The sequence below is a fragment of the Nerophis lumbriciformis genome, linkage group LG31 (genome assembly GCF_033978685.3).
Source record: "Nerophis lumbriciformis linkage group LG31, RoL_Nlum_v2.1, whole genome shotgun sequence".
NCBI classification, from domain to species: domain Eukaryota; kingdom Metazoa; phylum Chordata; class Actinopteri; order Syngnathiformes; family Syngnathidae; genus Nerophis; species Nerophis lumbriciformis.
Genome location: NC_084578.2, coordinates 19,601,825 through 19,619,715, shown reverse-complemented (window position 1 = coordinate 19,619,715; position 17,891 = coordinate 19,601,825). Strand labels below are relative to the sequence as shown.

The window sequence follows — 17,891 nt, the reverse complement described above, 5'->3', positions numbered from 1 at the left end:
CTATAGGTTCCCTTTAGGAAAAAAATGAAAACGAAAATACACAAAAGTTTGCTTGGCCAACACAGATTGCATTGTCTATGTTAAAGTCAGAGGCTTGTGAACCAAGCCGAAAAGTGTCCTCTCCAATGTGTTGGTAACAAAGAATTGTCCAAATGTTCCATGCCCAATGTGCCATACATCCATGTTGTCTATACACACATAAATGTCAAGGTTTTGATCATAATACAAATTTCATTGGAACTTTTATGGGTGAAAGGCAGAAAAAAAGAGCATTGGTTACTCACCTTGTTGCAGTATTTTGCCAAAGTATTTGTTGTGGCTCGTGCAGTTCCATCGGCGGTACCTGAACTGGTATTGGCACTCTCTAATGCCCAACCTTGTGCCCTTGGCCACCTCATTTACTATTTCCGGCTGGGTCTGACAGAGTTCGGCCTGCTTGCCAACCAGACGCTTCGCCTTCCTGCATATGCTGTTCGGGTCCATTACCAGTGGACTGCCCGCCGCCCTAGACAGGATAAGACAATGTCGGGAATGAGACAACGCACAAGCAAACAATCAAAGGGTCACATAATAATAATAATACCTGAGATTTATATAGCGCTTTTCTAAGTACCCAAAGTCGCTTTACATGTAGAACCCATCATTTATTCACACCTGGTGGTGGTAAGCTACTTTCATAGCCACAGCTGCCCTGGGGTAGACTGACGGAAGCGTGGCTGCAATTTGCGCCAACGGCCCCTCCGACCACCACCTATCATTCATCATTCAATTCACCAGTGTGAGTGGCACCGGGGGCAAAGGGTGAAATGTCCTGCCCAAGGACACAACGGCAGCGATTTTTGGATGGTAAGAGGCGGGGAGCAAACCTGCAACCCACAGGTTTCTGGCACGGTTGCTCTACCCACTACGCCATGCCGCCCACATGACTGAATGACAATCATATAGTAAAACTGATGCTGAATTCAGGAAATCGATTATTCACTTCAGGAATTTGCGATTTACCAATCAACCATTTTCCGATTCATTCGCGGCCTCGCAACTTTGTGCACTGTCCTCAATATTCCCACACATTTTTGCAGATCATTGACATTTTCACCAATCAAATTTATCTCAGCAGCACTCAAACCAATCAAATGCTTCTAAGCATCGGCCCACGTCTTCCACGTCTACAGGTAAAAGCCAGTAAATTAGAATATTTTGAAAAACTTGATTTATTTCAGTAATTGCATTCAAAAGGTGTAGCATTCAAATGTTTATTTCATTTAATTTTGATGATTTGAAGTGGCAACAAATGAAAATCCAAAATTCCGTGTGTCACAAAATTAGAATATTACTTAAGGCTAATACAAAAAAGGGATTTTTAGAAATGTTGGCCAACTGAAAAGTATGAAAATGAAAAATATGAGCATGTACAATACTCAATACTTGGTTGGAGCTCCTTTTGCCTCAATTACTGCGTTAATGCGGCGTGGCATGGAGTCGATGAGTTTCTGGCACTGCTCAGGTGTTATGAGAGCCCAGGTTTCTCTGATAGTGGCCTTCAACTCTTCTGCGTTTTTGGGTCTGGCATTCTGCATCTTCACAATACCCCACAGATTTTCTATGGGGCTAAGGTCAGGGGAGTTGGCGGGCCAATTTAGAACAGAAATACCATGGTCCGTAAACCAGGCACGGGTAGATTTTGCGCTGTGTGCAGGCGCCAAGTCCTGTTGGAACTTGAAATCTCCATCTCCATAGAGCAGGTCAGCAGCAGGAAGCATGAAGTGCTCTAAAACTTGCTGGTAGACGGCTGCGTTGACCCTGGATCTCAGGAAACAGAGTGGACCGACACCAGCAGATGACATGGCACCCCAAACCATCACTGATGGTGGAAACTTTACACTAGACTTCAGGCAACGTGGATCCTGTGCCTCTCCTGTCTTCCTCCAGACTCTGGGACCTCGATTTCCAAAGGAAATGCAAAATTTGCTTTCGTCAGAAAACATGACTTTGGACCAATCAGCAGCAGTCCAGCTCTTTTTTTCCTTAGCCCAGGTGAGACGCTTTTCGCGCTGTTTCTTGGTCAACAGTGGCTTGACACGAGGTATGCGGCAGTTGAAACCCATGTCTTTCAAGCGTCTCTTGGTGGTGGATCTTGAAGCACTGACTCCAGCAGCTGTCCACTCCTTCTGAATCTCCCCCACATTTTTGAATGGGTTTGTTTTCACAATCTTGACCAGGGCGCGGTGATCCCTATCGCTTGTACACTTTTTCTGACCACAGTTTTTCCTTCCCTTTGCCTCTCCATTAATGTGTTTGGACACAGAGCTCTGAGAACAGCCAGCCTCTTCAGCAATAACCTTTTGTGTCTTTCCCTCCTTGTGCAATGTGTCGATGGTTGCCTTTTGGACAGCTGTCAAATCTGAAGTCTTCCCCATGTTTGTGTAGGCTTCAGAACTGGACTGAGAGACCATTTAAAGCCCTTTGCAGGTGTTTTGAGTTAATCAGCTGATTAGTTTGTGGCACCAGGTGTCTTCAAAATTTAACCCTTACACAATATTCTAATTTTGTGACACACGGAATTTTGGATTTTCATTTGTTGCCACTTCAAATCATCAAAATTAAATGAAATAAACATTTGAATGCATCAGTCTGTGTGCAATGAATACATATAATGTACAAGTTACACCTTTTGAATGCAATTACTGAAATAAATCAAGTTTTTCAAAATATTCTAATTTACTGGCTTTTACCTGTATGTTGACATTGACAGATTCCATAATTCACTCCTTTAACAACAAAAATCCCCGCTATAGATCGCTCTCAACAGTTACCCAATGTTCTCACCGAAAGTGCGGGTAAACTATGTGCAATGTGTCAGAACATAAACGAAAGTTTGCGTTCAACTTTCAACCTTAACCTCAACCTTGGGGCGGCATGGCATAGTGGGTAGAGCAACCGTGCCAGAAACCTGAGGGTTGCAGGTTCGCTCCCCGCCTCTTACCATCCAAAAATCGCTGCCGTTGTGTCCTTGGGCGGGACACTTCACCCTTTGCCCCCGGTGCCACTCACACCGGTGAATTGAATGATGAATGAAAGGTGGTGGTTGGCGCAAATTGCAGCCACGCTTCCGTCAGTCTACCCCAGGGCAGCTGTGGCTATGAAAGTAGCTTACCACCACCAGGTGTGAATGATTGATGGGTTCTACATGTAAAGCGACTTTGGGTACTTAGAAAAGCGCTATATAAATCCCAGTTATTAATAACATTTGCACAAATGTCTGCAACTGGTTTACGCCTAAAGAAAACTATGCCCTTTCCATTGCAATTAGAGATGCCGATAAATGCTTTAAAATGTAATATCGGAAATTATCGGTATCGTTTTTTTTATAATCAGTATGTTTTTTTTTTTTGTTTTTTTTTGTTTTTTTAATTAAATCAACATAAAAAACACAAGATACACTTACAATTAGTGCACCAACCCAAAAAATCTCCCTCCCCCATTTACACTTATTCACACAAAAGGGTTGTTTCTTTCTGTTATTAATATTCTGGTTCAATACAGTCTGCAAGGATACAGTCCGTAAGCACACATGATTGTGCGTGCTGCTGGTCCACTAATAGTGCTAACCTTTAACAGTTAATTTTACTCATTTTCATTAATTACTAGTTTCTATGTAACTGTTTTTAAATTGTTTTACTTTCTTTTTTATTCAAGAAAATGTTTTTAATTTATTTATCTTATTTTATTTTATCAATATTTTTAAAAAAAAAGGACCTTATCTTCACCATACCTGGTTGTCCAAATTAGGCATAATAATGTGTCAATTCCACGACTGTATACATCAGTATCGGTTGATATCGGTATAGAGTTGGACAATATCGGATTTCGGCAAAAAGCCATTATCGGACATCCCTAATTACAATTATTAGGAAGAACTTCTGCGTTCGTAGTTAACACAAAATTATTCTCTATTAATCGCACATAGATAGAATTCTTCATCATTAATAAGTGTACCCTAGACAGATAATTGTCAAGTTTGTATTACCTTGACTGAACAATTTCATTTTGCTTTAATGAAATGTTTTTTAAACATTATGCTTTTTTAAACAGCTCAACACAAAATGGACATCAACACGCTTTTAATGACAATAAAATATATATTTTTAGAGTGTGTTGGTGTTGGTGTCAGATATTGTATTTTATAAGAATACAGAATTTGTATTCCTGCTGTAGGAACACTTGCATTCGGAGGAGGGGCTACACCATGTATAGATACCAGTTTCACGCATTATTAACACAAGATGTGGAATGCTATGATCATGCTTTGATTGTCATAGATGTTTGTTAATTAATTAATCTGTGATAGGCGTGGCGAAGTTGGTAGAGTGGCCGTGCCAGCAATCGGAGGGTTGCTGGTTACTGGGGTTCAATCCTCACCTTCTACCATCCTAGTCACGTCCGTTGTGTCCTTGGGCAAGACACTTCACCCTTGCTCCTGATAGCTGCTGGTTAGCGCCTTGCATGGCAGCTACCGCCATCAGTGTGTGAATGTGTGTGTGAATGGGTGAATGTGGAAATGCTGTCAAAGAGCTCTGAGTACCTTGTAGGTAGAAAAGCGCTATACAAGTATAACCCATTTATCATTTATCATTATTTGTACCTGAATAAATGCTTCCAATATTCTGTACATTTCATGTGGGAACAAGTTAATGGTATTCTTATCTCTGCATGACAATGGTTTAACCTTCTCTATTTATCATTGAAATTTAATTTTCAGCCTGCTAAATATTCTGTAATTGCGGACTATCAATCAAAACAGGTTATACAAGAATGTACAATTTATTTCATTCTGCCAGAAAACATTTATTTAGGTAGAAATAACACAGATTACATTACAAAACATATTTGACAAAGCATGATTGTAATGTAAGATCCATCTATCCATTTGCTACCGCTTATTCCCTTTTGGGGTCGCGGGGGGCGCTGGAGCCTATCTCAGCTACAATCGGGCGGAAGGCGGGGTACACCCTGGACAAGTCGCCATCTCATCGCAGGGCCAATGTAATGTAAGATGATTTTTCATTTTGTTTTGTAGTTAGACCGGGTTTGACGCTCAGCGCTATTATTGTGGAGCCGGAAGTGTGTGATCGGTTTGAGAGGAGGTGTCTTGAAATGTTTTGACGACGTTAAAGGCCTACTGAAATGCGATTTTCTTATTTAAACGGGGATAGCAGGTCCATTCTATGTGTCATACTTGATCATTTCGCGATATTGCCATATTTTTGCTGAAAGGATTTAGAACATCGACGACAAAGTTCTCAACTTTTGGTCGCTGATAAAAAAGCCTTGCCTGTACCGGAAGTAGCAGACGAGTAGCGTGACGTCACAGGTTGTGGAGCTCCTCACATCTGCACATTGTTTACAATCATGGCCACCAGCAGCGAGAGCGATTCGGACTGAGAAAGTGACGATTTCCCCATTAATTTGAGCGAGGATGAAAGATTCGTGGATGAGGAAAGTGAGAGTGAAGGACTAGAGGGCAGTGGGAGCGATTCAGATAGGGAAGATGCTGTGAGAGGCGGGTGGGACCTGATATTCGGCTGGGAATGACTACAACAGTAAATAAACACAAGACATATTTATACTCTATTAGCCACAACACAACCAGGCTTATATTTAATATGCCACAAATTAATCCCGCATAACAAACACCTCCCCCCTCCCGTCCATATAACCCGCCAAAACAACTCAAACACCTGCACAACACACTCAATCCCACAGCCCAAAGTACCGTTCACCTCCCCAAAGTTCATACAGCACATATATTTCCCCAAAGTCCCCAAAAATACGTACGTGACATGCACATAGCGGCACGCACGTACGGGCAAGCGATCAAATGTTTGGAAGCCGCAGCTGCATGCGTACTCACGGTACCGCGTCTGCGCATCCAACTCAAAGTCCTCCTGGTAAGAGTCTCTGTTGTCCCAGTTCTCCACAGGCCAATGGTAAAGCTTGACTGTCAACTTCCGGGAATGTAAACAATGAAACACCGGCTGTGTTTGTGTTGCTGCAGTCCCACCTACAGCTTTCTTCTTTGCTGTCTCCATTGTTCATTGAACAAATTGCAAAAGATTCACCAACACAGATGTCCAGAATACTGTGGAATTTTGCGATGAAAACAGACGACTTAATAGCTGGCCACCATGCTGTCCCAAAATATACTCTACAATCCGTGACGTCACGCGCTGACGTCACGCGCTGATGTCATCATACCGAGACGTTTTCAGCAGGATATTTCGCGCAAAATTTAAGATTGCACTTTAGTAAGCTAACCCGGCCGTGTTGGCATGTGTTGCAATGTTAAGATTTCATCATTGATGTATAAACTATCAGACTGCGTGGTCGGTAGTAGTGGGTTTCAGTAGGCCTTTAACGTCTCCAATAAAAAATTACTCTCGATTCTCTGCTTTCCGTCTTTATTTTCTGCTTTATATTGTATTCCAATTTACTAAACCAGTTATAGTAACAATCTTTATTGGGAAGAACTTTTGCGACTTCAAGCATATCAAAAAAAGGCCTGCGGGAACCTATGGGAACTGATACAATGGTGTCAATGTCCAAAAAGTTGCAAATAATGCAAATTTGTATACGATTTGTTAAAACCATGTGCTTTTTAGGGTTAGGATTACGGAAAACACCAAAAGCACTGATTGTAAATTTAAAAATACCGCAAGGGGGTATTGTTAATAAAATGCGCATTTAGGCCGCAATAATCTTTAAAAACGAAAGCGAATGAAATCCTGGAAGGACTGTTTAAGTGTGTAGTGCAAGGTTAGACTTATTGTCTCCTTAACAAAACAAAAACCTGACACACACCCTGTTATTTAGGGCAGCTGTGGTTGCAGGAATTAGACTTTTCCCAAAGGATTGTAATTTCCAGGACCTGTGATCTGAGGGTAGCAGTGTGAGATACTTGTGTAGTCGTGTGTAGAGTTATGTTCTATTGGAAATGCAATTCATATGTTAGCCATATCGATGGGCTCAGGGAAGTTGCGTATTAGCAGTCCAATAATTTTGGTAGTAGTCCTGATTATGTGTGTGAGTTGTGTCTGTATTTTACTGGTGTTTAGAAAGCAAGTGGAACAGTTGCAAAGGATGGGTTGGATAATGTGTTGATACAACAGAAGGAGGTATGGGAGCAACACAAAGTCCCTAATTATTTTTCACTGATGGCCATAATATACAAAGCATTCCAAGCAATGGGCCTTAATGTTGATCCATAAAATATGAATAATAATTTGACCAGTAAAAAAGTGTTGGATCTCTCGTGTTATTGCTGCTATTGCTTTTAATAATACAAAACCCAAAACCAGTGAAGTTGGCACGTTGTATAAATTGTAAATAAAAACTGAATACAATGATTTACAAATCATTTTCAACCTACATTCAAATGAATAGACTGCAAAGACATGATACTTTACGTTCGACCCGGTAAACTTTTATATTGTTTGCAAATATTAGCTCATTTGGAATTTGATGCGTGCAACATGTTTCAAAAAAGCTGGCACAAGTGGCAAAAAAGACTGAGAAAGTTGAGGAATGCTCATCAAACACTTATTTGGAACAGCGCACAGGTAAACAGGCTATTTGGGAACAGGTGGGTGCCATGATTGTGCATGAAAAAAGCAGCTTCCATGAAATGCTCAGTCATTCACAAACAAGAATGGAGCGAGGGTCACCACTTTGTGAACAAATGCGTGAGCAAATTGTCGAACAGTTTAAGAACAACATTTCTCAACGAGCTATTGCAAGAAATTTAGGGATTTCACCATCTACGCTCTGTATATCATCAAAAAGTTCAGAGAATCTGGAGAAATCACTGCACGTAAGCTGCACTGCCCGTGACCTGCGATCCCTCATCAAAAAGCGACATCAGTGTATAAAGGATATCACCACATGGGCTCAGGAACACTTCAGAAACCACTGTCAGCAACTACAGTTAGTCGCTACATCTGTAAATGCAAGTTAAAACTCTCCTATGCAAAGCAAAAGCCATTTATCAACAACACCCAACAACGCTGCCTGTTTAGCTGGGCCCGAGCTCATCTAAGATGGACTGATGCAAAGTGGAAAAATGTTCTGTGTTCTGACAAGTCCACATTTCAACTTGTTTTTGGAAACTGTGGACGTCGTGTTCTCCGGACCAAGGAGGAAAAGAACCATCCGGCGCAAAGTTCAAAAGCCAGCATCTGTGATGGTATGGGGGTGTATTAGTGCCCAAGGCATCGGTAACTTACACTTCTGTGAAGGCACCATTAATGCTGAAAGGTACATACAGGTTTTGCAGCAACATACATTGCCATCCAAGCAACGTCTTTTTCATGGACGCCCCTGCTTATTTCAGCAAGACAGTGCCAAGCCACATTTTGCACGTGTTACAAGAGCGTGTCTTCATAGTAAAAGAGTGTGGGTACTAGACTGGCCTGCCTGCAGTCCAGACCTGTCTCCCATTGAAAATATGCGGCACATTATGAAGCCTAAAATACCACAACGGAGACCTCGGACTGTTGAACAACTTAAGCTGTACATCAAGCAAGAATGGGAAAGAATTCCACCTAAAAAAGCTTTAAATTTGTCTCCTCAGTTCCCAAACGTTTACCGAGTGTTGTTAAAAGGAAAGATCATGTAACACAGTGGTAAAAATACCCCATGTGCCAACTTTTTTGCAATGTATTGCTGCCATTCAATTCTAAGTTAATGACTATTTGCAAAAAAAAACTAGTTTCTCAGTTCCAACAATAAATATCTTGTTTTTGCAGTCTATTCAATTGAATATAAGTTGAAAAGGATTTGGAAATCATTGTATTCTGTTTTTAGTGTGAAGCGACTGGGATGAGAATCAGCACCTCCAAATCCGAGTCCATGGTTCTCGCCCGGAAAAGGGTGGAGTGCCATCTCCGGGTTGGGGAGGAGATCTTGCCCCAAGTGGAGGAGTTCAAGTACCTCGGAGTCTTGTTCACGAGTGAGGGAAGAGTGGATCGTGAGATCGACAGGCGGATCGGTGCGGCATCTTCAGTAATGCGGACGCTGTATCGATCCGTTGTGGTGAAGAAGGAGCTGAGCCAGAAGGCAAAGCTCTCGATTTACCGGTCGATCTACGTTCCCATCCTCACCTATGGTCATGAGCTTTGGGTCATGACCGAAAGGACAAGATCACGGGTACAAGCGGCCGAAATGAGTTTCCTCCGCCGGGTGGCGGGGCTCTCCCTTAGAGATAGGGTGAGAAGCTCTGCCATCCGGGGGGAGCTCAAAGTAAAGCCGCTGCTCCTCCACATCGAGAGGAGCCAGATGAGGTGGTTCGGGCATCTGGTCAGGATGCCACCCGAACGCCTCCCTCGGGAGGTGTTTCGGGCACGTCCGACCGGTAGGAGGCCACGGGGAAGACCCAGGACACGTTGGGAAGACTATGTCTCCCGGCTGGCCTGGGAACGCCTCGGGATCCACCGGGAGGAGCTGGACGAAGTGGCTGGGGAGAGGGAAGTCTGGGCTTCCCTGCTTAGGCTGCTGCCCCCGCGACCCGACCTCGGATAAGCGGAAGAAGATGGATGGATGGATGGATGGATGTATTCTGTTTTTATTTAACATTTACACCACGTGCCAACTTCAATGATTTTGGGTTTTTGTAGGAGTAGTACGATTTTCAGTGTGTTGACAATTCACTTTGCACTCATTTTGATGACTTATTTACTAAAACCAGCATTTCTGGCGCAAAGTTGCTGGATAATAAGCCTGTTCCAGGAAGGAGTTTTGTAAAGCATCTTTGGGCGATAATGTGCTACAGTCTACAATTAAAACATATTACTATCATTATTATTATTGGACTGAATTTGATTTAAAAAAATACAGAAAAAATTACCTTCATTTGTACACATATAATAAATCAAATTTACAAAAGCAATAAGTTATAAGGTAAATATAAGTAAGTTAAATATACTCCTAGAAAGTTAGGAATATTCATATTGCAGCCTCACCATATCGTAGATTTTTTTTTTTTTTTTTTAAAGCACATATAAAATTGTTCTGGTCTTACACTCAATCAAGCATTTTAAACATAAAACGGTCAAATAATATTAAAGGCCTACTGAAACCCACTACTACTGACCACGGAGTCTGATAGTTTATATATCAATGATGAAATCTTAATATTGCAACACATGCCAATACGCCGGGTTAGCTTACTAAAGTGCAATTTTAAATTTTGCGCGACATATCCTGCTGAAAACGTCTCGGTATGATGACGTCAGCGCGTGACGTCGCGGATTGTGGGGGACATTTTGAGACAGCATGATGGCCAGCTATTAAGTTGTCTGTTTCATCGCAAAATTCCACAGTATTCTGGACATCTGTGTTGGTGAATCTTTTGCAATTTGTTCAATGAACAATGGAGACAGCAAAGAAGAAAGCTGTAGGTGGGAAGCGGTGTATTGCGGCCGACATTAGCAACACAAACACGGCCGGTGTTTCATTGTTTACATTCCCGAAAGATGACAGTCAATCTTTACCATTGGCCTGTGGAGAACTGGGACAACAAAGACTCTTACCAGGAGGACTTTGAGTTGGATACGCAGACACGGTACCGTGAGTACGCTTCCAAACATTTGATCGCTTGCCCGTACGTGCGTGCCGCTATGTGCATGTCACGTAAATAATTCAATGTATACACCCTGATAATTATCTTGTGTGATGACTGTATTATGATGATAGTATATATGATAGTATATATATATATGTATCATGAATCAATTTAAGTGAAACTTATTCGGGTGTTTCCATTTAGTGGTCAATTGTACGGAATATGTACTTCACTGTGCAACCTACTAATAAAAGTCTCAAAAAGTCTCACGTACGTAACTTTGGGGAAATATATGTGCTGTATGAACTTTGGGGAGGTGAACGGTACTTTGAGCTGTGGGATTGAGTGTGTTGTGCAGGTGTTTGAGTTGTATTGGCGGGTTATATGGACGGGAGGGGGGAGGTGATTGTTATGCGGGATTAATTTGTGGCATATTAAATATAAGCCTGGTTGTGTTGTGGCTAATAGAGTATATATATGTCTTGTGTTTATTTACTGTTTTAGTCATTCCCAGCTGAATATCAGGTCCCACCCGCCTCTCACAGCATCTTCACTATCTGAATCGCTCCCACTGCCCTCTAGTCCTTCACTCTCACTTTCCTCATCCACAAATTTTTAATCCTCGCTCAAATTAATAGGGAAATCGTCGCTTTCTCGGTCCGAATCGCTCTCGCTGCTGGTGGCCATGATTGTAAACTGTGCGGATGTGAAGAGCTCCACAACCTGTGACGTCACGCTACTCGTCTGCTACTTCCGGTACAGGCAAGGCTTTTTTATCAGCGACCAAAAGTTGCGAACTTTATCGTCGATGTTCTCTACTAAATCCTTTCAGCAAAAATATGGCAATATCGCGAAATGATCAAGTATGACACATAGAATGGACCTGCTATCCCCGTTTAAATAAGAAAATCGCATTTCAGTAGGCCTTTAAAATATCAATACTACAGTAGTATTGGCCACTCGATAAGACCAAACCAGTCAAAGCACACTGTTCAGTATCGCGGCCACAGATTGGCTCAGCCTCAGGCAGCATTACTCTATTGGATTAAAAGAGTGTAAAGGGGACTATAGGCAGAGCCAGAGTATGGCCAAGTCGGTTTCAGACAATTCAATTCAATTCAAATTCAAACAACTTAATGAATCCTTCAAGGGGCAAGTCTCCTCAATTATTTGTCAAAAGCCCCTCACGTGACTACAGGGCGCCATGTTTCACATCAGTTTAGAGCCGCCTCTAAGCGACACCGCACTTCTTCAGTAGACATTGTTTTTAATTGAAGAGTTTTTTGAAGTGTAAACATGTCTTGTTTGGGGACGCTCCACTCGCCAAAAATGTAAGAAGTATTTGCATAGCATCGAAAAAAAATTATGTAATGTAGAAGGCTGGATGAAGGAACAGTGTCTGTGTGCGATGTAAGCAAGCATACATACACATGGGAAACGTGTCGTATCTCACGATCAGTGAATTAATACACTTTGCCTGACAAAAACTTGCTTCAAAATTGCACCTTTTTTGCATGTGTCACCAATAATTCCAAATTGAACTAACAAAAATGGCAGTAAAAAGCAGCATTAGTTCATTATCCATGAATGGTGATGATAAAATCCGGAAGTCAAAAAAACCAACACTGAAAGCACGGGTATATATAAAGCAGTGATTACAAACAATGCATGGAAGCCGGCACCACAGTAGACATACTTCACACAAAAGTCATACTTTATCCGTAATTGTTGGTCCTAAGCTAATGAGGATTGTGTATTTTTTTTTTACCTTCATTGCGCCTTCGGGTGCGTGTTTGACAGCCTGCTGGTCACTAAACAATGCATGAATATAGTGGCGGAGTGCAAAATCGCCCTTAAAATAATATTTTGACAAAATAAAGCCATGTTTTTTGTAAGTTTATGAGCTGTAGTATATAGGGTTGTACAGTATACCGGTATAAGTATAGTACAGCGATACTAATGAATCATATGCGGCACTATACCGCCTCTGAAAAGTACCGGTCACATTTATGTACACTTCAGGGACCGATCGGAGATTGTATTACCTAAGAATATTACCTCCCCCTTCTTTTAAGAAAAATATAGTTTCTTACAAGTATCATCCCTGCAGGACGAGGAATACCTAAACATGCTTCACTACACACCGTAGCTCACCGGTGTCATGAAAACATTTTACACAAACACCATTGGTGGATCTACACCTGACATCCACTGTAATGATATCAAGTACAACAGCGTATCAAGTCGATACTACTATGATAACATCGATATTTTTTATCGTCACAAAATATTCATATTATGTTTATAAACTCAGGAAATATGTCCCTGGACACATGAGGACTTTGAATATGACCAATGTATGTATGATCCTGTAACTACTTGGTATCGGATCGATACCTAAATATGTGGTATCATCCAAAACTAGGGATGTCCGATAATGGCTTTTTGCCGATATCCGATATTCCGATATTGTCCAACTCTTTAATTACCGATACCGATATCAACCGATATATGCAGTCGTGGAATTAACACATTATTATGCCTAATTTGGACAACCAGGTATGGTGAAGATAAGGTACTTTTTAAAAAAAATAATAAAATAAGATAAATAAATTAAAATCATTTTCTTGAATAAAAAAGAAAGTAAAACAATACAAAAACAGTTACATAGAAACTAGTAATTAATGAAAATGAGTAAAATTAACTGTTAAAGGTTAGTACTATTAGTGGACCAGCAGCACGCACAATCATGTGTGCTTACGGACTGTATCCCTTGCAGACTGTATTGATATATATTGATATATAATGTAGGAACCAGAATATTAAAAACAGAAAGAAACAACCCTCTTGTGTGAATGAGTGTAATTGGGGGAGGGAGGTTTTTTGGGTTGGTGCACTAATTGTAAGTGTATCTTGTGTTTTTTTATGTTGATTTAATAAAATTAAATTAAAAAAAAACAAAAAAACGATACCGATAATAAAAAAAAACGATACCGATCATTTCCGATATTACATTTTAACGCGTTTATCGGCTGATATTATCGGACATCTCTATCCAAAACTAATGTAAAGCATCCAAACAACAGAAGAATAAGTGAGTATTACATTTTAACAGAAGTGTAGATAGAACATGTTAAAACAGAAAATAAGCAGATATTAACAGTAAATGAACAAGTGGATTAATAATCCATTTTTACAGCTTGTCCTTAATAACTTTGACAAAATAATAGAATGATAAATGACACAATATGTTACTGCATATGTCAGCAGACTATTTAGGAGCCTTTGTTTGCTTACTTACTACTAAAAGACAAGTTGTCTTGTATGTTCACTATTTTATTTAAGGACAAACTTGCAATAACAAACATATGTTTAATGTACCGTAAGATTTCTTTGTTAAAATAAAGACAATAATGCCATTGTTTGTGGTCCCCTTTATTTAGAAAAGTACCGAAATAATTTTAGTACCGGTACCAAAATATTGGTATCGGGACAACACTAGTAGTATATTTAGGATTATAATTAGACGTATTATATTTGTTTATTTTGTCAGGAAAACTAAGGTCCGAACAACTCAATGCATCCAGACACAGCCGCACACGTCCTTTGGTGCGCAACATGCCGCATGTAGTGTACCCGTATTTTTCGGAGTATAAGTCGCACCGGAGTATAAGTCGCACCTGCCGAAAATGCATAATAAAAAAGTAAAGAAAACATATATAAGTCGCACTGGAGCCCGGCCAAACTATGAAAAAAACTGCGACTTATAGTCCGAAAAATACGGTAGTTGTCTACACTCTGGTCTATACACGACTAAAGGGTGTTATTTCATGTCTAGAGGGCTCTCTTAATGTTGAAAAACATTATGAGACCATACCATAAATCACCCGATAATGTCCTGCTTTGATTGGAATTGGTATTTGAAATCTTCATCATGATTTTGACATTTTGACACCATGAGACCAAGATAACACAAGTGGCCACTGACTTTAGCGTGTCACTGAGTGCAAAAATGTTAAAACTACATGTCACGTTCAACTCCTTGTTGGAGAACGGCAAGTTGTGCAAGTTGTACTTATATTGAAAAGTTGCACAGGTGCAATCAAAACGTTTAGAGAAGGTCAAATGAAGTTCACCTGCAACAGGTGAAGTCCATGCTGTAACTTCCACTGAAAGTCCAATATCCCGACGTCTTGTGAGTGGTGTATAATGTACAGTATGTTTAGGTATGAGTCATCTAGGAATAAATTGTTTAGTCTAACTCTTAATGGGACTGAGGGGTTTAGGTTCAACATGGAGGAGCAGCAGTGTCAGTAGCATAACAGGATTATCCTATTTCCATTCCAGCCTCTTTTCCTCTTGAGTTCTAATTCCTGCATGTTCGCTTCCGCCCAACTTTCCGCCCTAATCATTAGACATATAAACTATAATAAAGCATTTGCAAAACAGATTACAGGTTGCAAAAGCATCTCTTGGCTGCTGTTTATGACATACATGCACAGAGAAACGAATATTTAAAAAGTGATTCTTGAAAATGTATAATTGACTTCCAGAACCGACCAAATGTATGAATGACAAGTTGACAAAATTGTCCGCAGTAGTGTAGAAATCCGCTGAAAAACGAGACGAAAAGTGGTCAGAAATAAAATCCAATCATATTAAAAATGTTGTCTCGTAAATGGGTGGGACAAGTTTGGAATATATCCAATCACAGTTCTTTAATATGACGGAGGGTGGGGGTTAGCGACGAAGGTGGGCCAATCAGATGATGATGACCTAATGTGTTCTTCATCGTATTATGTGAACACCTGGGAGAAAGTGACGAGGACATTTAAAATGTTGACGCTATGTGATGTCATCAGCATGTGACATATACAAACTGTAAGTTAAAGCTGTGTGTATTTCTGTCGAATTGAGCCGTTTCGTTTTAAGTTGCATATATTGTGGTGATCAATTTGAATGTATTATTTAGTTTATTTTATTTTATTTCTCAGTATCAAATAGTTCAAGGCCGTCAAAAAAATGTTATAGTTTAATTCAGGATACATTTGTTTTTAAATTTCAGGCAAATGGATGCACTTTAAATATTTTATGTTGCAGTCTAAAAACAGTATTGTTACAGTTGTTGTAAGTTGATCTATACATCTTTCTTGTTTGTTTTCTTTAATATTAATAAAGTTATGCAGAGGTGTACTTAGTACAATTGTATGGAAAAAGTATACTATTTATAGTCACAGCGGGCGCAAAGTGTTTTCTTCTCTTGAAAGGGGGCATAACAGAAAATAATTAAGAAGCATACATTGTATAAAAAAATAAGTGTTTTTATTTCTTATGATTACAGTTAAGTTAAAGTACCACTGGTAGTCACACACGCACACTAGGTGTGGTGAAATTACCCTCTGCATTTTGACCATCCCGTTATTCACCCCCTGGGTGGTGAGGGAGCAGTGAGCAGCAGCGGTGGCCGCGCTCGGGAATCATTTTGGTGATTAAACCCCCCAATTCCAACCCTTGATATTAATACATCAAAATGTATTTTAACCCTTGTATGGTGTTCGGGTCTGTGGGACCCGTTTTCATTTTTTATTAAAAGAAAAACGATACAATGAATTAATTTTTCAAACTGAGACTCACTTTCTGTGAAGAACATATATCAGAATGCATATTTAATGACCACACACTATATACCCCCTAAACATTTCTATTACATCTTATATGTACCCGGGGGCTAATAGAAGTGTGGAAATTGATGTTCTGTGTACCTCACGCACCCACCCGCCCACACACACACACACACACACACCCACACACACACTTACACACAGCAGGCCTAGACAGGAGGAGGACAGAGTGTAGGTACACAGAACATCAGAGGCTCAAAATGTGCGAGAAAATGAGAGCAGACAGTGTTGACAAACAATGTTGCAACCTTGTGTGGGAACCGCAGGTGCAGAAACACAAAAGAAGAATCCCTGTGGGATGCAGAAATTGGCAGAAAAATTTTCCAAACACAATCAAACACTTTTGTGTTAAAATACTGAACAGATGTTTATTGGGATAAGGTAAACATCTGTTCAGTATTTTAACATAAAAGTGTTTGATTGTGAGGCATTAAAAGCCACAAAATGCAACGGGTCCATCAGACCCACAAACACTGGCTGAGGAACAACAATATGAACGTTGCACGGAAAATTTTTCTGCCAGTTTCTGCATCCCACAGGGATTCTTCTTTTGTGTTTCTGCACATGCGGTTCCCACACAAGGTTGCAAAATTGTTTGTCCACACTGTCTGCTCTCATTTTCTCGCACATTTGACCTTCTGATGTTCTGTGTACCTACACTCTGTCCTCCTCTTGTCTCGGCCTGCTGTGTGTAAGTGTGTGTGTGTGTGTGTGTGTGTGTGTGTGTGCAACTTTCATATTGTTGGTCTGATGGACCCGTTGCATTTTGTGGCTTTTAATGCTTCACAATCAAACACTTTTATGTTAAAATACTGAACAGATGTTTATTGGGATAAGGTAAACATCTGTTCAGTATTTTAACATAAAAGTGTTTGATTGTGAGGCATTAAAAGCCACAAAATGCAACGGGTCCAACAGACCCACAAACGCTGGCTGAGTAACAACAATATGAACATTACACAAGGGTTAATCAATATAGTTATTGCATCAAATCAAAAAATCTTGTATAACCCATCAAGCTGTTCTACGCTGTATATTGTATATATGTAAGCATTTATAATATCTGTGTTTTTTGAATATGTGTGCACTCAGTGTATAATTACCAGGTACTAATATAGTACTTAGCAACACAAATTCCGACTAAACAACCACTTATTATCTACAGGCTGTAATCAGGATGTGTGTGAGACACCGAGAGCAGAAAGTGAAATCGGATGCCTAAACACGCCGGAGTCTTCCTATAAAGTATGTCATGTTTCTTATGCATTTACTTGTGCGTGTTGCAATGTGTGTGCCGTGCATGTGCGTGCACCTGGGGCAACGCCGGGTAACCAGCTTTGTCAGCAGAACACAAAAGCCAGTGTGACGGGAGGTGAAGAGCAGTAAAAGTATTGAATGTACTGAATGAAGTGTTAGTCTGAGTCCTGGATGTGAGCAGATTTGGGGGATTTGGATATGAAAGGAAGTTTTCCTTTGATCTGGCGAAGTGGAATGGCGGTATAGATGGAGGAGTTTTTTGCGTAAAAAACATTATGATGAAAGTGTGCTGAAGGCATCCGCGGTCCCAGACCATTCTCAAAATGCCGGATCAGGTT

At 40.4% G+C, this 17,891-nt stretch overlaps 1 protein-coding gene across 1 annotated transcript in view; it reads right to left on the bottom strand.

Moving 5' to 3' along the window:
• wnt6b (wingless-type MMTV integration site family, member 6b) overlaps positions 1–17,891 on the bottom strand; it is a 157,321-nt gene that overhangs the window by 75,995 nt on the left and 63,435 nt on the right. The window contains exon 2 of the mRNA XM_061926285.1: positions 285–505. Within this exon, the coding sequence (XP_061782269.1) occupies positions 285–505 (221 nt within the window). The remainder of the gene's footprint in view (positions 1–284; positions 506–17,891) is intronic.